Source organism: Phyllostomus hastatus, unplaced genomic scaffold, assembly GCF_019186645.2.
Source record: "Phyllostomus hastatus isolate PE091 unplaced genomic scaffold, TTU_PhHast_1.1 phas_scaffold_21, whole genome shotgun sequence".
In the NCBI taxonomy this organism is placed as follows: domain Eukaryota; kingdom Metazoa; phylum Chordata; class Mammalia; order Chiroptera; family Phyllostomidae; genus Phyllostomus; species Phyllostomus hastatus.
Window position 1 is genome coordinate 23,825,016 of NW_025334017.1, and position 21,309 is coordinate 23,846,324.

At 38.1% G+C, this 21,309-nt stretch overlaps 1 protein-coding gene and 1 long non-coding RNA gene across 7 annotated transcripts in view; one reads left to right on the forward strand and one right to left on the reverse strand.

Annotated features, from left to right (window-relative positions):
- Positions 1 to 47: 47 nt before the first annotated feature.
- LOC123833025 lies at positions 48 to 20,413 on the forward strand. Its single transcript, XR_006788153.1, has 4 exons — positions 48 to 135; positions 15,114 to 15,321; positions 15,568 to 15,721; positions 20,312 to 20,413. It is a non-coding gene; the product is annotated as an uncharacterized LOC123833025 (long non-coding RNA).
- The window catches only part of UBR5 (ubiquitin protein ligase E3 component n-recognin 5), a 124,287-nt gene continuing 107,927 nt past the window's right edge, over positions 4,950 to 21,309 (reverse strand). For all 6 annotated transcript variants that reach the window (XM_045860999.1, XM_045860998.1, XM_045860996.1 and 3 more), the window contains exons 49-59: positions 20,370 to 20,481; positions 19,579 to 19,723; positions 18,496 to 18,626; positions 17,060 to 17,120; positions 15,065 to 15,240; positions 14,754 to 14,838; positions 13,199 to 13,354; positions 12,737 to 12,850; positions 11,114 to 11,258; positions 9,704 to 9,789; positions 4,950 to 7,173 (exon numbers count right to left, since the gene is read on the reverse strand). In XM_045860999.1, coding sequence (XP_045716955.1) covers positions 6,961 to 7,173; positions 9,704 to 9,789; positions 11,114 to 11,258; positions 12,737 to 12,850; positions 13,199 to 13,354; positions 14,754 to 14,838; positions 15,065 to 15,240; positions 17,060 to 17,120; positions 18,496 to 18,626; positions 19,579 to 19,723; positions 20,370 to 20,481 — 1,424 coding nt within the window. In that variant the 3' untranslated portion in view covers positions 4,950 to 6,960. The remainder of the gene's footprint in view (positions 7,174 to 9,703; positions 9,790 to 11,113; positions 11,259 to 12,736; positions 12,851 to 13,198; positions 13,355 to 14,753; positions 14,839 to 15,064; positions 15,241 to 17,059; positions 17,121 to 18,495; positions 18,627 to 19,578; positions 19,724 to 20,369; positions 20,482 to 21,309) is intronic.

The following is a 21,309-nucleotide window of genomic DNA, read 5'->3' on the forward strand; positions in this document are numbered from 1 at the left end:
CGGGCTACACCACCTCAAGGGCCCGCCTCCCCGGCTGGCCCCGCCCCATCCTCTGCGCCCGCCCCGCCTCCCGCCTGCCTAGCCTGGGAGCTCGCCGGAGCCTGCCGGGCCTCGATTCCCCGCCTGCGGCCCGAGGTACGTGCGGCCCCACCTTCCTTGGCAACTTCGTGCTCCACTGCCCTGGTACGGACCGGAGGTGTCCGTCACGCTAGGTCACCTCTCCAGGTCGCGATTCCCCCGCAGCTCTCGCGGTGCCCCAGGAACCCGGTATGTCGCGCTAACTCGGTCTGTCCCGAGAGATGGCCAGGTGGCGGTAGGACCACATTCCGGATGAGATGATAAGGAGAAAGCGCCATCCTTGTGCGAAGTGGTGGGGGGAAGCCACACTCTTGGTGGGAGAAAAAACCTGCGGCACCGCCAGCAAACGAAGGAGGAGGGAACGCTGCCTTGTTTTGTATTTACGCTCCGCCAAGAAGGGGTGCAGGGACAAGTGTGCCTGTGCGCGGAGTAGGTGGGGCGTAAGGGTCAGAGGGGAAAATGACTCAATTTAGGAAAATACTTTGAAAGCTCTGAAATTGTTTAAACAAACTGAGCTTTTCGTCATGTAGATTGAGTTCTTACAAAGTGTCAGGCGCCATCCTAAGCACCTTATATAAATTAAGTCATTTAGTTGTGAGCACATCTCTGAAGTAGCGATAGCAGTGGCCCTCACGTTGCAGGTGAAGAAACGCAGACTTAGGATAGATAAGACTACCCACCTAGAAAGTAGTCGACTGCACAGTCTTCTTGCCAAGTGCTCTTTACAAGGCCAAAAGTTAAAGCCGTGGAGGCAGGAAATTCTCTCCTGTAACAGTACAGGCAGTGGCTACTGATGGTCACAATAATTTGGTTGAATTACCAAGACCCGACTCTCAGGGGAACTATCTAAAGAAAAGTACAACAAAAGGAAAAAAATAGTTTGATCTAAAATGAGGTGAAAGAGATTTGTTTAGGTAGCTTGAAGCTGAACCTTTAAGCCTTGAACAACACGCACCTGTTTTGTGGATAGCTGTGTGAAGTGGGGTAAATAGGAAAAAAATTCAGCTTTGAAAACAACGGAAAGTTCTTTCTAAAACTTGCCCTAGAGTAGGGGGTGAGACTCATTTATCCTTTCTGGGGTAACTACCAGGTGTCAAGTGTAGAATAACATTTTTACATATATAACCTTTAAGTAATACAATAAATTGTATGAGAAAACTGAGTTTTAAAGAAGTTAGATCGTTTATCATAGGCCACATGGCAAATTAAGAGCAAAAATTCTGTTATTTAATTAAAGTCATCAAATAGTATGTCTGTCAGATAATATTTGCTACTGAAGATATGAAAATAAATGAGCTTAGTGAAAAAGAATATGAATTTTAGAACCATACCATGGGCATGAATTTGAGCTCCCCTGTTTATTAGCTGTGCTACCTTGGACATGTTACTTAGCCTCTTGACACTGTTTTCTCATTTGTAGGATAATAATAATAATAATTCCTTCCCAATAAGATTGTTGTATGGATTTGATATTTCTTGTAAAGCACTTATTGGGGTGGGAAATTACTCTGGTAGCTTCCAAGTACACTACTAATCAGGCCATCGTAGAGGTCGTGGAACAGAAAGGTTCAGATCAAATCAAGTTGCTTGAACTTCAGAGTTTATTGTTAGTTCTTCAGACCGAGGAGCAAACATAATTTATAGCCCATAATGTTCAACAGTGGGCAGAGAGATCTCTCCTCGGTTAGTTTGGGAGGGAATTGGAATGAGTGATTAAAACAGTGGTGGTTAATGTGTCATACTCACACTCAACATGAGTATGAGTGGGGCTAAAGGAGTCTCCTTGCTGGGTAGGTTTTTCTGTCGGATCTGGAGAAGAGGAAATTAGAAAGATGCTGATACTCTTTCTTCCTCACATCACTTCAACTTTTTTTTCTTTTACTTGATGCGGTGGTCACAGGACCAGGGCTGCTGCAACTACAAGGGCTAGAAGCAGGAATGATTCCTCAGCAAGAAACTCTGCTTTTAAACTTGGAGTTCCCAAGGGTCTGATGGGGCAGGATGTCCCTTCACCCCATCTGCCAAACTGGGGCTAACAGTGAATTCAGCTGTATTGCCTGGTGGTAAAAATAGCCCACTAGTTCTACACCTTTGTAACCTTACCTTATCTGAAGTGGGAAGGACTTGCTGGACTAGTATTGCTGTCTGCAATGTAGGCAAGCAGAGTGGCAGAACCTAAGGTCCTTTCCAAAGGTGGAAAAGTTGGGGCATAAATGGAGAGAAGGAAATATAGTAGTTATGAGTAAAGGAATGAAGAAATGGTTATGTAATTAGGGATATCCCATATTGCATTACCATACTGAAAGAGGCTCAGAGCAAGAGATGATAGTTCCACCCTGGCCAGGTGGCTCAGTTGGTTGGAGCATCATCCCATACACTGAAAGGTTATGGGTTCGATTCCCAGTCAGGGTACATAAGGGAGGCAACCAATTGATGTTTCTCTCTCATCAAGGTCTCTCCTCGCCTGAAGTCAATAAACATATCCTCAGGTGAGGATTTGGGGGGGGTGGGGAAGAGCCCTGACTAAGGTGGCATCATCCTGAAAGTGAAAAGTGGCCAGTTCAATTTCCAGTCAGGGCATGTGCCTGGGTTGCGGATTCAGTCCCGAGTGGGGGAGGCAACTGATCAGTGTTCTCCCACATTGATGTTTCTCTCCCTCTCTTCCCTTCTCTCTAAAAATAAAAAAATCTTTTAAACATTTTTTAAAAATGGTAGTTCCTTTGTTCAATTACACCAGATGTGGGGTGAAGCCATACACATCTGATTCCTCTCCTGCTTTTGAAACCTGACACAATCAAGTGGAAGCCCGCACACCCGAGTGGCCACTCTCAATGATGGACTGCATAGTTGTGGACTGAATAGGATTCTAGTAATTTGCCGTTATTCTTTGACCTTTATGATTGTTTTGCTGTAGGTATTTGTGTTCAAAGACCAGGGGTATACTGTGATACTGCGGTTTATAATACATACATACTTGGTCTTTTCCCTGTTTATGGCACAGAGCTTTTAAAACCCTTGGGATTTCCTACCTGATAAAAATGATAAAGGTGTCTTTTGTTGTTAATGAGGTAGCTTTTGGACTGCACCCAAGGATAGGGGCTGGTTGCCAAGGATGCCTGGTGACAATAGGGTTGGAACTTGAGGGCTAACCCACCCTACAGCCAGGGAGCGGAGAGGGGCTGGAGGTTGAACCAGTCACCAATGGCCAAGGACTTTAGCCATGCCTATGTAATGAAGCTCGGTAAAACCCCCCACGGTCAGGGTTCTGAGAGCTTCCAGGTTGGTGAACAGTTGAGATTTGGGGACAGTGGCATATTGGAGAACATGGAAGCTCCTCCTCCTTTCCCTATGCTTATCTCTCATCTGGCTTTTAAGTTACATCTTTGTAATAAACTGGTGATCTAATAAGTAAAATGTTTCTCTGAGGTCTGTGAACTGCTCTAGCAAATTAACCAAACCCAAGGAAGGAGTCACAGGAACCACTGGTACAAAACATTGACGTATATAGCCTGTCAGATGTACAGGTAACAAGCTGAGCTTGCAGCTGGCGTCTGGAGTCTGGTCTTAGGGGACTGAGCCCTTTACCTGTGGAAGCTGATACTGTCTTCAGGTACAGTGTCAGAACTGAGGTGAATGGTAGGACACCCAGCTGGTATCACAGCATCGCTTGATGGTGTGGAGGAACACTCACCCCCACCCGATATTAGAATGGGGTGATAAGAAACTTCAGTGACCAACTCACTGGCTTATAATCGTACCTTCCACAAAATTGTGTCACCGATCCCGAGGAATGTGAGCCCCAGAATGCCTAGAGAGGTGCCTCACTTCACACTTACTAGCTGTGTAGCCTGGAGCACATTGTTTAACCTGTGTCTAGTTTCCTATCCAAGAGGCTGGTAATAGGCTTTATCTTGTAGAATAAAATGAAATATAGTAAATGTAAAGCACTTGACCAAGTGCCTGGCACATAAGTACTAACAAAGGTTAGTAATTAAGAGAAACTTCATGCTACAGTCATAATAGTCCAGTAATACATATTTTTTAAGAGGTAATATACTTTCCTTATATTTAACCTATCTTGACATGAATAAAGTCACACTTTGATTTCTACATTAATCAAATGAGGTGTAGACGAGTTATCTGTATGTTCATGCTGACTTACTTAGGTCAATGTAAATATCGAAAACATTTCCAAAAAGGAAAACACTCCCTCTCACTGTCCAGGCAGTTTATCGGAGGCACTTCTAACCAGCCATTTATCAGGAGGAAGAACCTTCCTCAGGACAAGGCGATGAACGGAAGTACTTTTCCATGGTTGTAAGTAGGAAAGATGTGGCTCCTGGGAGCTTACCAAGAGGGGAATTTATATTTTTAATAAAAAGTAATGCTCTTTGGGTAGTGTTTCAGAATTCCCTGGAATCCTGTTTAAGAATAAAGACTTCTGTCCTCCATTTGAGACACACTGAACCTGAGCGTGACTGAGATGTGCACTAACAAGTCCCACAAGAGAACGCTATGCCTCAGTCACATGAGAACTGCCGCAGGGGAATGTATCTCCGTTTGCATTTAGACCTAGAAATTGCTACCTTTAAACTCACAAAGATAGTATCTTTGGGAGAGAAATCTTTAGAACAAATACTAAATAGTGAAATCACACTCTTTAAAAGCCCTCTCAAGCCTGCCCCGCGTAAGTCATTATGGAGTCTTTGATATTTAGATGATGTAAGAAAAGAGTAAAAGCAGCAGAACTTTGGAAACCCTCAGTAAAGTTCATTCTTGGTCTTCTCTTCCTAAATTTGTTTTCAAGTCTATTAGATTTAATCACTGAACAAGACCAAAAGAGAACTTTATTTTACATGACTTTATTTTACATTTAGAACCATTTTATGCTTTACTTAAAAAAAAAAATTCATTCTGCTTTTAATATTCCTAAAAGCATTTTAACCAAAAATCTTGATTTAGGAAGACTTGAGACATTTTGCATTATTTTAAATATTTTCATTCTCTCAGTAATTATTAAAAATAAGTTCACAATTAGGGTTTCAAATGTCCTATTCATATCTAGTTTGTTCTCATTTCATATTTTATCAACCCCATCATGTGCATACAGAAGGTAATATATAAATTTTATCTATTTCAGACACATCAATGATCAGCTCTTAATCTAATTACTATTTCATTTACTCAGAAATAGCATTTAGACATAAAAACCAATGTCTTACTTTGTAAAATTACCTTTGGTTAATTTACACAAATCTAACACAGCATGTTGTGTTTTAAGTTAATACAATGAGTTTCACTATCATTTTAGTTTTTAATATTTACTATGTCAGCAGGGCTGAGAATATCATGTGGTTCCGTCTTCTGCAGGAAGTTATATAATAAAAGTGTAGTGCCTTTGAACATGAAAAATATCCCGAAGGCCAGGAGTCCTATGAAGAAACTGAAAGGTAGGAGAGATTCCAAAGAATTTCTCTCCTCATTTTCAATGTATGAAGCGAACAGTTTAAGTCACTTTATTAAAGACTTCATGAAGAAAAGTGTTCCTTATTATGCCATCAACTTATGCTACTAAAACCACAGGAATTTAGAGATATTGGTCCTAGGCTACATAATTAATGGGTCATCAAAAAGGAACCTCTCAGTTATTAAGTAGCTATTAAGTGAGTTAACTTCCTATGCCAAGTAAGGGTCCCAAGGTCACTTCCCCCATTTGTAAAAAGAAAACGTGGCCTGGCCAGTGCCATTCAGGATTCTCTGCTAACTGTAAAATGTGGGCTGAATTTCTTGGTTTTTTTAGTCCATGTGTATATAAACTTTCAGTTCTTTAAATCAAAAAATTTTATGCACATAACCGTGTCCATGTATTGCCCTTAGTTTAAAAATGTACAACTACATAAATAAAAACTATTGTTTCTTCAATATTACTTGACATTTCTTCTGTAATTTATTTAAAAAAATGTAACAAGATACTTAAAAAAGGCTAGATACAAAAGTAGTTAAGCTGCTCACGAACATTTAAAATTTTCCAAAATGTATCTTCAATAGTCATGATCTTATAAAACATTTTACAGTTATCAGAAAGTGCCCAGGCTGAGTTTACATAACTGAAATACCTTAGTACAAATGTCTAGTTAGAACTGAAGTGCAGTAACCTCCTGGCTGACCTCTCGTTGAAATAGGGATACAAAGAAAAAAAAAGTCGATTGTGATCAAGTATTGTGCATTGGCCCCATCGTATGTACAAAAAAAGTGCCCTCGCTCAAATGAACAATTACATGCAAAATATTAGTGATATCATTTAATATCCTAGAGCTCAACGCAGCCAAATAAACCGCAATAAGTGGTTTTCATAGGTAAAAGTGATTTTATCTCTAAGATCTGAATGTCCAGAACTTTTTACAAGTTCCATATACATGATACACAATTGCAGCCAACCACAAATTAATTAAACACCATAAAAAAGTTAAAATGAAAACACAGAACATACTTAATTTTTTATTTTGAAATTCCCTATTCCCTCTATACAAGAACCTTTGCTGAAACACTTTCCACAAAGGCAGCAGTGAATTTTCAGAACATTTTACATTTTTCCCCCTCAGCAAAAAGATAAATCACAGTGTAAATTATGTTGTTCTGCTGTCATCTTTGGCTGGGGTGCGACCCAGAAGTTGTTGACTAGCAAACCATTATGGTCAAATGTTGCTAGTGCTCCTCAGGCCTTTATGCTACAAACTCAGCAAGGAATGTTTGCACTTAATCTCTGTAAGGTACCTCCAGGGGGTGTGACAGCATTGACTTCCATAAACTTTTATAGACAAATGGAAAAAAATCTACAAAATTAGCTAGTAATATTACACAGCAGTACACACTTTTTATACTCTACACAAAACCAAAATTCTTGGTCTTAATGGCGAGTAGCAATTTCTGTTTGAGAATCTGTTTAGAGGAATAGAGTGGGACGTAAAGCCGAGAAATGCACGTATTCGCAGTAGGAAGATGCTGGTCATCTGGTGGCCTTATTGTGATTGAGGGCATCGGCTGAAATCCTTCCTCACTGGCTGGCAATGATGGGCTTGATGTCCAAAAGTAAACCTAGACAGGAATACAGTAATTACAGTTTTGGCTTTTAACAGATTAACATTCAACCCTTAATTCTGGCAAATATACACACAGAGCCCCTTCTTGTGTTAAAACCTACAAAAGGGTGTTCAGATATATTTCGAACTGGGTTTTAAATTTATTTCTCTGTACTGAAAAGGAAAGGTTTGGGGATAAAAGGGAAAAAAAAGTGCCAGGTGTGTGGAAAAGCAGCTGTGTTTCAGGTACTCAGCTTCTCATCTGTACCGTGAGGCCATCGGGCCAAATGTTCACTAAGGTCCTTTCCAATGGCTCAACTGCATGGAGAACTGCTTAGTGGAAAAAATACATGAAGTCTTCCAAAATTTCATACAGGTTATCAAAAGAAGTTAAAAAATTCATGCAAGTTACCAAAAAAATTTATTTTGCAATTTATCTACTAGCAAAACAACCCAGTATTTTCAGTGCTACGCTGTGATACAGAATAACTTTATAATAGTAATCTGTACATCAAAATCCATGTAATAAGCCACATTAACATTGAGTTTTACCACATACCTATTTTGTGTGACATAAGATGAATGTTAACTTCTACTTCAATTTTTACTTACATATGATAACCAAGGATATGCTTTCCTGTAATGTTTATATAGTTGATTTATTTTTATTAATACATACCATTCCACATTGATCCATACATCTATACATGTATACCATTCTTTAGTGATAATTAAACACAGTGCCTATCTCTTAAGGTAAAGCTTTTAAAATCTAATGCATTTATAGTGCACAACTAAACAGACAAATACAGGGTCCAGCACAAATAATGCCCTCTTTTATTACAAAATCTTTTATTACAAAATCATAAGTATGTAATTCTGTAACATAACAATATCATACTCAAACACACTACATGACATTTTAAGTGAAATGCTCAAATTAAAACTATAAATTATTATACCCATATTATTACTCTACCAGCCTCACTCAAGCAGGCCTTACTTCTTCTGCTGGGCCCTGCATATTCAATATCCCAGAGTGACTAGGAAACCTAAACGAACTAATCTGCTATTTCCTGAAGCATAGTTTTATGAGAAATACCATTAATTCTAGAGACCTTATAATTTGCAGGACTAATAATTCAAGGGATAACAGTTGGGGAAACCCTGTTATATTCTTATATCCCTCAGCACTTCCCCTCAAACACATCAGGGCAAAGCCAACAGTATGTGAAGGAAAGGGAAGAGGAGAGAGAAAAGACACTTTGATATACTGCTTGAGCCCCCGGAATAGACTTCATACAGGCATTTAAAAGTGAAGCTCACAAATTAAAGATATTGATTGGAAATATTGAGGCCTTCCTTCATAGAGAGAGATTCTGTCTTTCTGTCTCAAGACTGAAGAGTTAGCATATTTCTCTTCTGGGAAAGCAGAAACTGCACTGAGATTTAATTTTGACTAGCTGGACAAAGGATGTACTGATTTAAAAGCAGCAGAAAATTAAAACTAGGGAATAGATAAAAATAGATACCTTAGATTCATACTAGATAGCCAATCATTTCTATTTCGGTTTCTGGTGGATCTTACAGAGTATGCTGCCTGTTACAGAGAAAGAAGGTTCCCAAATTCAAAGACTGACTGTAAGTGGTATAACCCTAAGCTATTTAGGTGCTCCTGAAAGCAATGAGGACAGATATGGTACTAGCACAGGTAGGGACTTTACAGTCCACAAGACTGGGAAAGCAAAGTTATATGGAACCAATTATACAGAATTTACCTACGGAACAATCTAAATGGAAATCACCAGGACTGTTGAACAAACTGAAATATTAGTGAAGAAATACTGGAAGACTTGGGGGGGACACACGTGTAAAGATTAAGGAGTACTAAACACTGGACCCCCTCCCTTCCCCAAAGTTAAGTTACTGCCTGAATTGAAAGTCAATGGAAAACCACAAGTTTGTGCTTTCCTGCACAAGTAACTAACCATTTCCCCCTCTCAAATAAAACTGGGGATGTATCTAGAAATGGGATCATTTTTATACATTGCATCAATAATCTAGTTTAGATTACTGAGAACTAAGACTAGTTCAGTGAGGGAAACGTTCCTCAAATTTTTACAAGAACATCTAGTGGAGACTTCCATTTCAAGATTAACGGACAAGTTATTTGGTTATGGATATATTCTAGGTTGGAGATAAATTCCATTGACTTTATGACATACTTTTTCACTGTGATAAAAGTTAACATCTGACTTCAGCTTCTAAGTTAGTAAGTAATAATGAGATTAAAATCATAGGTGTAATATCCACATATCACAATTAAGCTACTCTATTGCTAGTGTATGAATAGTAATCAAGGTACTATTCAGATAATCCTTCAGCTGTTCTGTTGCAGAGTTGCAAAACTACCCGTTACTTCTGACCTTCTACAGTTTAACCAAAATTTAAATAGCCAACCATTAAAAACTCCAAACAAAAGGCTGTCATACACAATTATTTTAACATTTTATATCTTCTTCTACAACTTGGTGAACTTAACTTACAAGATCTTGCCGCTCTGTCATGCTCATCTTCTCTACTATTGACCAGAACCAACGCTTGAACTGTAAGAGCTTCTCGGCATTTTCTCCTAAGATTGAAGAACGTAAACTCAATATACTGTACCAGTAGTTATATTTTTAGAGTATTTCTTATTATAATATATATATATATATATAATTAAAATGTTATTTAGGTCTAATTTTTAATACAGGAAATAAGGACCAGTTGCATAATGTAAAATCCCTATAGTTTATTAGTCAATCCTGACTCAAGATAACCAAGACAAGAAAAATGAACCTTCAGTCTCAAAACTGATAATCACATGACTTTAATCCCATCTGAAAGTCAGGATTCTTCTCATGATCTTAAGCCAGTGCTTCTAAATTTTAATGAGTTTACAAACCACTTAGAGATCTTTTTAAAATGCAGATTCTCATTCACAAGGTCTATAGGGAGGAGTGGGGAAAAGAAACCAGACATTTTTCATTTCTAGAAAACTGCAGATGCTGCTGCTGATCTGAGGATCATACCCGGAGTATCTTTAGATATATTCTTTCATCTCCTAGCTTTTTGACTTGTAAATGAGACAAATTCTTACCTCAAAAGTAATGAAAACTGTATGAAAAGGTAGTACAAAAACTATTATACAATGATATATATGCTACCAAGCATGAAGAAAAAAACAAGAAAATGTATCCAAATTTAACTTACTATAATTTGGCTGAAGTTGTTTACAGAATATGAAAAATAAAGGTGAAAAAATGGGCACTTCAATGTATGCAATAATCTTGGGCTATAGGTATAATCTTCTCATAATAAATTTCTTGGAGCTTCTGGTGTTTTTATCGTCTAGTCACAGCTATGAAGCCTATTCCTAGACTACAGACAGGACTTGGGAAAGAAAGAGCTGCAGCAAACCAAGCACTGTAGGTCAGTGTTATTCTAGGGAGGTTATCCCCACCTCTCTTTACTCTTTTTAGATTCTCCGTGTGTTTGTGTGCTGCCACGTCTTTGTAAGTGCGCTTTGGGTCCCGTTCCACAAAGCAAATACCACGCAGTCAAATTCTTTACAGAGTTTAAGAGACATGAATCAGGAAAGTCAATGGAATTGTCACATGAATTGTTTTTTCTTGTTAGTATATAAAATCCTTTTCACACAGTTGCTCACTACAAAGAATTTTTACTTTTTTACAAACTATATATTCCTTAAAACCTAGAAAAAATAAGCAATAAAAGCCTAATGCTAAGCCATCGTCAATCATGTTAAAAAAACAAAACTTTTAAGCATCTGAGTAATACTGCATTTCCAAAGCCCTATAAACGTATCTAAAAAGTAGGAACTCAGAAAATGCTGACTGACCAAACCATCTGTGTAACTTATTCCTTAAATAAACATTTCAAAAACTTCATACCTGATTCATCGTTGAAAGAGGTAAAGCTGATCAGCATTTGCACATTAACTTCACCACAGCCATTCACCAAAAGCCTAAAATCTTCTGCTGTTAAATCTTCTAATGAGTTTTTTGGAAGCACATCCAGTAGACCTTTCCTCATTGCCTAGAGAATTTCCAAAAGTATCCTTTTATCATTGGTACTTTTGCATGTAATCTTTATTGTTGTTAAAGCCTAATATCTAATTTTAGCAGCTTCTCTCTAAAAATACTACTTCTCCTTTTAAACTAGAGAGAAAAACATTAAGTTCTGCATTTTTAATTTCATATTAGTAGATTCAAAAGAGAGGCAAAGGGAGGGGTGATGGATAGGCTTCATTTCAAAGGTGAAGTAGTATTACACAGCAGTCATTAACTGAAGTAAATTTTTTAATTGTATTAACAACCAAGAAGGTAGTCATTAAATAAACAAGAATAGCTTCATCTGTTGAATGTGCTATCCTCCCAACATCCTAGCATAGATATTATTATGACAAAACAAACTTCCCCAACACAAACCCCAAATCTAGAAGCTAACTGAGGAATAATTACCATATGCCAAGAACTGATCTAAGCACCTTACATGTATTAATTCATTTAACCCTGTCCTCATTTTTCAGAGGAGGGAAGCAAGGCACAAAGAACTAAGTAGTTTGCTCCTGTCACACCTCAGACAGAGGGTGCTACAGCCATGACCGGAACCCTGACAGCGGGCTCCAGAGCCTGCACAGTCATTCCCAGTGCAAGGATCTGAAACATCTGCCACTGCCAGTCCTAATCTACATAAACACACATTTTCCCTAGAAGAGGAAAGAGTTAATGTACCAAGCTTGATGTTCTTCTTTAGCAGGGCTTGATTGGCCCTTGGCTGGTATCCAGGAACTTGGTTTTTGGAATATTGCCTACATGACTATCTAATGTGGATGTTCGGAATGTCTCCGGCAATGAACCCTACTGTACAACTTGCCCAGACTACTTGCGCATACAGTGTGATTTAGGATGAACATGTGCTTCCCTCTGGGAATCTGATTTTCGGTAATCATGGCTGGTTGTGAAGGCAGGAGGAATATACTTATGGGACTGGCCTCCAGTTAAAAACACTAGACTGATTCTTAAGCAGGCTTCCCTGAGCACAAGCACTGCACGTGTTGCTCTAAATCACTGCTAAAGAAAGAAGTGTGTTCTTTGTGACAGCCCTAGCCCAGCGAGAGAACTAGGGAAGCCTGCACCCCTTGCTGAGAGCCCTTGCACTGTAATAAGCCATAACCATGAGCACAACTGCCTCCAAGTCCTAGGAGTCCATCTAGTAAGTCAACGAAAGTTTGAGTGGTCGTCGACCCCCAGTCATTTCAGTCCCACGAGCATCCCTTCCAAACTTTTGCCCACAAAATTTTCTGATGATCACATGTTTTTTACAAGTAGTTTCACCTAAGAACATGAGTAATGGGCCTGGATTTGGGTGTAATTTACATTGTAAATAAATTCACTTTGGTTTAAAATTTTTGACCTTTTATAGCAAGCTGAATGTACCATGAACTAGTCTGCCACACAGGAGGACACATACAGCCTCTTCAGATCAAGTAACAGTGTTCAGAAAACACTTACGTGTAATGGCTGCTCTGCAACTACCAACATTCTGTGCTCTGCGTATTTCCGCACATATTCGTACACATTCTGGGGAGTCACTGGGATATTTACACCATTAGGAATAAGTTCAACCTGTGGAAAATTCAGCAGTGCCATTTAAAAATCTCAACAGTTCATGAAACAATTTCCTAAATTTTTAAACCTAAAGACAATTCTGTATCTGGCAAGTATCTAAGAGATACAGACCTTGTGCCCTAAATAAGTACAAAAACTCTTCTGATTCTCAATCTCTGTTTTCTCTGTTTCTCTCCCCCGCGCCCCTCTCTCTGTTTCTGTTTAACTGGTTTTTTTCCTCTGTATTTGTGTATGTCTCTTCCTTTCTTTCTTGGCTCCTATCTAAATTGTTTCCACATAAGAAAAACACAACAGACTAACCAAATGCTCTTGCCAGAATCAGAAAACTACATAAAATTGCTTTACCTGTCCTCCACCCTCTTCTTTACACAGGTCAATTGCAAATGCCAGATCCATTGCTGAGAAAACCGCATCAGCATCTGAACTCTGAGAAGCAAGGATAAGTTGCCGCAAACTCTCATACATCACAGGGTCAAAAAAAGCAAAATCATGCCAATTGACCTAAAAAAGTAATCATATGAAAATTATGAAAGAAGTGTCTTTACTGGATTCATTAGTACATTAAAATCTATGATAAAGAATAATGTGAAGATATAATGATGAAAAATAATCTCCCACTACATACAACTGATTTAAAGAGGAAACACTTAATAAATCTTTGGTTCTGATAGCACATTTAATTTTTAAAGTATGAAAAGTATTCAAATATTTTTTCAAAATATTGTAAGACTATTTTGAAAAAATTCAAAGCCAAAGTGTAATTTTTTTAAGTTCCAAAATCACAGATTTGCAAAAACCAGCACTAATTATTAAACAATGATTACGCTGAGCAACTAGTCCTAAAGTAAATATGCATCCTGTTAATCTTGACAATAATTATAAAATATAGATTACTAATTCATGATAAATCTGATGCGCAAAGGAATTCGGTAACTTGCTAAAGATCAGATCAATGGGTTAAACTTGTTATCTATTTAAGTCCATGATCTTTTCCATAAACCTTGTAACCTTGTTAAAGGCTAGACATAGCAACACTTGTATGCTGCTAAACTTTAATTCCAGTTCTTCTTTGCACAAGAACATTTTCTAGCTAGACTACTTTTAAGAATCCAATAGAGCCCTAGCTAGTGTGACTCAGTGGATTAAGCACCAGACTGCAAACCAAGGGGTTGTTGGTTCCATTCCCAGTCAGGGCACATGCCTAGGTTGTGGGCCAGATTCCCAGTTGGGGGCACACGAAAGGCAATCACACACTGATGTTTCTCTCCTTCTTTCTCTCTCCCTCCCTTTCCCTCTGTCTAAAGATAAATAAATAAAATCTTAAAAAAAAATATTTTTTTCCACCCAACTGGTGTGGCTCAGTGGATTGAGCACTGGCCTATGAACCAAAGGGTCACCGGTTCGATTCCCAGTTGGGGCACATGTCTGGGTTGCAGGTCAGGTCCCCAGTGGGGGGCACACAAGAGGCAACCACACTGATGTTTCTGTCCTTCTTCTTCTCTTTCCCTCCCCTTCTCTCTAAAAATAAATAAATAAAATCTTTAAGAAATAAAATTAAATTTTAAAAGATTCAGTAGGGTCAGTCTACGGCCATACCACCCTGAAGGCACCCCATCTCGTCTGATCTCTGAAGCTAAGAATTCAGTAGAGTCAGAGTTTGTGTTTTTATTTTAAATAATAATAATATATATACACACACATATAATATAACATTGCTGTTTTAATAGAAAACAACAGTGGGTTTGACTAAAGAAAATGCTTGAAAATGATTTACAATGGCTATAATGCTTTAAAATTTAATATTAAAATAATGCCATAAACAGTATGCTAGTATATAATTATTTTACAAAAGATAATTTTTGCAATTGTAAGAGCAGTTCAGTTCCTTAAAATCACTTACTTTTCTACCAAGCAACACTTTAATCACATGTCTATTCAATGTGATAGGGCACAGTTCATTCTGTAACAGACATAGTCCAAGAATCCTAAAAGCAAAAACAAATATTTAAATTCGAAAACAATTCTAGAAACATGCATAACCCCTCACATACATATACAATATACATACAGTATTTTGAGAAACTTTCTATAGCCTCATTTCTAATCATTATGGATTTGGATATATACATATTTTTTAAACTAATGTATTTTACAAAGTCTGATTAACTGAAATTTTTAAAAACTCGGAATATAATATTAGGGGTATTTTACCTGCCAATGTTTCGGAAACAATTCAACCTCGCCTCTGTGTTTTTGCCAGGCCGTGGAGTGTAGAACCCTCGTTTTCCCGGTTGGTGGAACAAAGGGGCGTTGTCATCGCCATCATCTGTGTCATCTAGGTCCATGTCCACCACACTCCGACTGGAGCCGTGACGCTTTCGGTTTTCCTAACAACAGTATCACAAGTTGAGTCCCAAGATTAATTTTAAAAACAAAACATACGAACTAGTCATTCAAAGTGAAGTCTGGTAAGTAGGCCAACATTCACATTTAAATCTATGTGTGTAACACACTAAAGGCACACTTGGTAATTCATCCTTTGAGAATTGTGATGTACAAAGCTTGTGCCATGTGAGGTCTGTAAATGCTCTGTTCATGTAAATTAAATCACTTAATGAAAATTCCTTAAAGATATTTTCACTGGATGTAGAATTCTGGGTTGATAATTCTTAAAGCATTTTTAGGATGATGTTTCATTGTCTTCTGCATCACAGTTTTTTATGAGAAATCCAGTCTTTGAAATCACTGTTAATCTCCATGTAAAGCACTGCTGACTCCTTGGTTTTACAAACGCAGTTTGACTATAATGCGTCTGGACATGCACCTTTCATTTTATCCTGTTCACAGTTCACCAACCTTCTTCAAATGGTAAGTCTGTCTTACATCAAATTGGGGAAGCTTCAGCTATTATTTCTTCAAATATTTTTTCTGTTGCCAAGTTCTCTTTTCTGGGTATCCCAATGACATGAATAGTTAATCATTCATGGCCCCCCCAGAAAGTTCCGTTTGAAATCTCTGTTTTTCAGAATGGATAATGTGTAACTCTTCAAACTGACTGGCACTTTGCTGTCATCTTCATTCTGTTCCTGACCTATTCATACTTTTTTTTTTTCAGACATTGTACTTTTAATTCTGAAATTTTCTTTTCATTCTCTTATAAAGTTTCTATTTCTCTGCTTAGAACCTCTATCTTGTTATTCCTTGGTGTTTTTGATACTTCTAACAACTGGGTCATCTCGACGTTAGCTTCCACTGGTTCTTTCCCTGGGAAAATTGGTCAGTGTTTCCTGGTTCTTTGCATGTTCAGTAATTCTGGAGTGTATCCTGGACTTCGAATACTAAGTTGTGAAAGTTGGGGTCTTGTGAGGGAATGCTGACGTTTTGGCTTTAGTGGGCAATCAACCAGGTTAGCTTCAGAGTGGAAGTGTCACCTCCTGTGTGCAGTGGTTCTAGCACCAATTAGGTTGCCAAAGCCTTTTATTACTGTACTGTTTGGGGCCTGTTCTGCATATTCACTTCTTCAGGTTGTCTTGGACTCAGACAGTGGTTTCTACCACAGGTTAGCTCTCAAAGCCTTTGCTCTGCCTTCCAGTTAAGATGGAATAACAGTGACCAGCTTTACTCTCCCCTCCTTGAAACGATGCCATAACAACTGTTTTCCAAGTTTTGATTTCCCTCTCCAATCTGGGTGCTACCGTTTACTTTTCAGGATCCCCAGGCAATTCTATTTTGCATTGTGTCCAGAGTCTTTAGTTGTAAGCAGTGAAAGAGATAAGAGACTGGGTTTGCTCCATCTTGGCTGAAATGAAGTTCTCAGGTAGCTTAAGAAGAAAATGCACCAGACACTAAAGAGCCTTTCCAACTGCTACACTGTACATCACATTCCACCTGCTGCTTTGACACTCAGCACTTGAGGAATAAGCTCTAGGATTCCTATTGCCTCTCCTCTGCTATTCATGACATCTCTAAATTAAAGCTTAATTCAGGCTGTGCTCAAATGGAGGCAGCCAGTGAGTAGGGGTACACTGAGCCCTAATTAAAACCAATCTTACTACCTGAATCTGTATATGACACTTATCTTTGGTTTGTTCCTACTATAACCAAGCATTTTACTTATAAAGGCATTATTTTTTCATAACTATGGCTTTCCTCCCTTTCTGTAATTCAGGTAACTCGTTACTAGTACATGTACAAAATATCTCTTACCTGTACCTTTTCTGAAGAGTCTAATAATCCAAGATCCAGGATACTATCAGCTCCATTTTCCCTAAAAACAAATAAAAACCCTTTCACATTCCAGATAACTGAAACTTCTCAAATTTAGTGTAGAAAAAAACATTTGAATTCAAATTTATAAGAATGTATAAATACATTTAAGATTTTAAATAAATAAATATCTGGGGCACTTACTAGTCTTAATACAGAGAAGTCAGTAATACATACAAAAAAGCACTAGACGTGCCATCTTTGATTCAAGATAATGAGCTCAAGTCTAAGACAGAATAAACGCGGTCTTCACAGAGGTGCTGAAACGTATGCTCGGGGGAGCATTGTGAAGAGCAGGGAAATGTTCAGAAGGCAATTACAATAGGAATTAATTTTGTAAAATTTATTTCTTTTGTGTTGTATTTTTTCCATTACCATTTATCCCTCTTATGCCACCCCCCGCAATCACCACTCTAATATCTGTGGGTCCTTCTTCCTTTTTGCTCAGTCCTCCAGAGCTGTCCGCCTGCTCTCTATCTATGAGTCTCTATTTTGCGTGTTTATATATAAATAATATATTATATTATGTAAGCATTACATAGAAAACACTACTAAATTAGCAAACCTTACACAAAAACTTATCAAATATGTATATCCTCTCAACTTTTTCTGTAACAGTCTGAACTCTGTCAGTGTGCTAACACGTCCAGAGACACGAAAGAGGATACAATAGCACACAAAGTCTAGAAGAAAAATAGTAATAGCAAAGAAAATAAACTTCCAGCAATAGTCTTTGGCTTGGTCCACTCAAAGTCTCTGAAACAGGGGAACTGACTATTAGTTCCAGTGCTTAGCCTATCTGCTTTCCACCTGTAATCTAAGTTCCTCATGACTGGGGAGAAAAAAAGATTTTCGTCTAAAATAACGAATACCTCAAAGCCTCAAACTGTCAAAGTAGCCCCAGGACAGAAGGCATATCTTCCTAATGTCATTTGTCAGCTTGGAAGAAGAAGGGTAAGTAATATATGTTACACATTTAAAATAAGACTTTTATACTGAAACAATTATATTACACAATGGGAAAGCAAAATCTTGCATGATTAAGATAAATCAGGAGGCCTAAATGAAATTGAATGCTTATGGCAAGAACTTAGGGATTACGCCCCAATTTCTGCCATGAGGGGTATTGTGATGGATAATTTGAGATGTACTTCTTACAATTTCTAAGTATCAGGTACATAAGGGACTGCTAAAACTCTTTGTAATACATATGAAACTCGGATGTCTCAATCATGGATTTTAAGCCATCTCTTAAAAAGCCATTTGAAGTCTTGTGCTGTATAGTATAAATTCTAAGATATGGTGGCATCCACATCGCCTAATCAAGTAGCTGATGCTGAAACGGAAACGCCTTCCCAACTAACTGTACACATTACCGTCCGTGCGCAATAATGAGCTCCATGGCCTCATCCACTCTTGCTCTCAGAGAATCTTCACTTGCTAGAAGGAGAAGCAACTGGGCTGGGGATAATTCCAACAACATGCCAGTGATTTTACTTGCAAATGCCTGTAAATGATGAATAAATGTTAATTGCCCCTACTCTCTGAAACCTCTTGTCTAAATTAATCTTACCCTTAACCGCAAAAAAACACACAAAAAAATGTATAAGAAACTTATATAACAATTCAGAAATTACTGAACCAGCAGGGTATTTTATTAAACTAGTTCAATTATAGAGAACTTCGGTAAGGAATGAAGAGTCCATGCGCTAGCCGAGTCTTATTAAAGCTTATTTAATATTTGTATGGCAAGCCTTTTTGTAATGCTTTTGATATTCATGAGTAAACATACAAAAATACTCAATTTGCATGTTTTTATTTCCTATTAGGGAGCCAGAAACATTTCTTTCATTTAGGTCGGAAAAAAAGAGAAAGGGGCTGCAAGTGGTGAAGGAGGAAGGAGAGAGAAAAAGATGCCTACATTAAAGGCTAAGGATTTAATGAAAGAAATATAACTGGGTTTCTCAGTTTTATTATTCTTTTGCTATATCATATACATATAGTTATGTATAAAGACAGACAAAGATCACAACCAGTTTGTTTCATATTATGAAAGAAACCTGACAGAACATTCAAAATAAAAATCTTGTAATACGTATCTGCAGTGAAGTACAATATTTGCAATGTATTCTAGCTACAGGTTGATAACAGATAAAAATCTGCTTTAGAATGTAACAATAATTTATGCAAATAAGGGTACAAATAAATACAACAGACAATTGTTTTACCACAGGTAGAATGCCAAGGCAGCATGGGGGGGGTACCAAACAGACTTCAAGCTACACACAGTGACCCTCCAGCAAACATGTTCCCTCCTAAGCTTCTTTCTTACCACAGTCCTCAACCACATGGCTTGGAGGGAGCTGACAACTTTCTAAAAATACCAACTTTAATTAAAAAAAAAAAAAACAAAAATGTTGCACAGCCGGTTAAGTGGCAGCTAAATGCACTGTACATACTGGTTGCATCGCTTGTACACGGGGATAAAGTCTTTCTCCAAGTGCCTGGCGATGTGCTGGCAGAGGATCAGGGTCGTCACTAGGGTTCCCTTCAGAGGCTGGCCTGAAGGGTCTAGTGTCGATGGAAAGCTGTCTTCTAAAGTCTCTGAAAGAAGAACAAAGCTATTATGACTTCATTTCCTCTGTCTGCAAAATGAAAACACCAGCACAACCAGTAACGAGGCTAGAAAACCCGAGCGCGTAAGTTGGTCCAGGTGCGGCACACCCCAAGGCGGTGAAATGCCTAAACATGTGACAGCTAGAAAATAAAGGTTACCTACATTTTGTCACTTGAAAATCTATACATTCACAATGCATAGTTGAATTTGATTCTAAGGGAGTAGGCCCTTAAAATACCATAATCAAGAGCCTACCCATAATTCTTAGAGATTTTAGTCAAAAGTAAAATGCCAATCATCCTAATAGAACAGTTAAAAGGTTTAAATAACATAATTGCCACATTTGTAATTTTAAAACAAATGTAAGACTGTTATGAAGTTAATAAAAGTTTCAAAAATTAAAAACTTGAGAATGACAAATAAAAAGCAAATATAATTCAACTGCCCTTGAGTTTTTAAAGCAGAATGTTTTAATAACAGTTGGTTAGACTATTTTTTAATTATTATGTATATATGCAAATATTAACTTTGATTTTCTAAAAAACAGTCCATAATTGAGATTCTTTTATTTACAGGCCTACCTTCAACTCACCAAAAAGGTAAAATTCAAGAAAAGTTACAAAACTATCTTACCTGTCCCGATCTCTCCGAGAACCTGCTCGCAAGCCACTACTCCTCCTCATTTCCCTTTCTCTCTCCCTCTCCCGATCCCGCTCTCCTCTGTTCCTTAGTCTCTGCATTAAACCTGGAAGAAAAGAGAAAGTACACTTTGTTTACATGAATGTAAATACAACTACTTTCAAGTCAATGTGAGGACAAGACCAGATATAGTAAGACATGACAGCCTTAGCTCATCTTCCTTACCATCCAGGTTGGTGCCTTTCTTTCACTCCCCCTAACGTATCTAGCATGCACTGGATGTTCACTCAGTGTTTAATGAATTTTCCCCTTGTCATGTCAAAGCTGTGGAACAATATGTAGCAACCAGGGTTATGTTACTTTCACCATAAATAATGCTGAGATTTCTTACAGCATTAGAACCATATTTGAATCTCTTCTGTATTACTGGTACTTGCTTTTAAGACTAAAGAAAGTCAGATGGTGAAACTAATGATGTGAGGCTGGGGTATGCGCCCAAATCTCTTCACACTCAATCCTTTCTAGAGCTCACTCAGCCTGCACAATAGTGGTTTTACAGCACCACAATAAAACACAGTGGAACCTGGGCTCTTGAACTTAATTTGTTCCAGAAAACTGTTTCAGAAGCAATTTGTTCGAAAACCGAATCTTGTCAACTGCGAAACGTGTGACTGATCCCACAAGTATCACCGTGAAAGGACTGTTGGGTACAGAATCAAGACCTGGCGTTTTATTAGACAACAGAGACACTGTTTTCCGTGAACAACTTGGTTGAGAACTGAATTGTTTGAGAACCCAAACATTTGAGAACCGAGGTTTGACTATCTATCTATAGTCTAGGTAAAATACAGGATTTCCTTAGTAATTCCCTCTCCCTCAATTACTTTATTCATCAACCTACAAAACTGAAACTATTCTGCCCCTACTTTACATG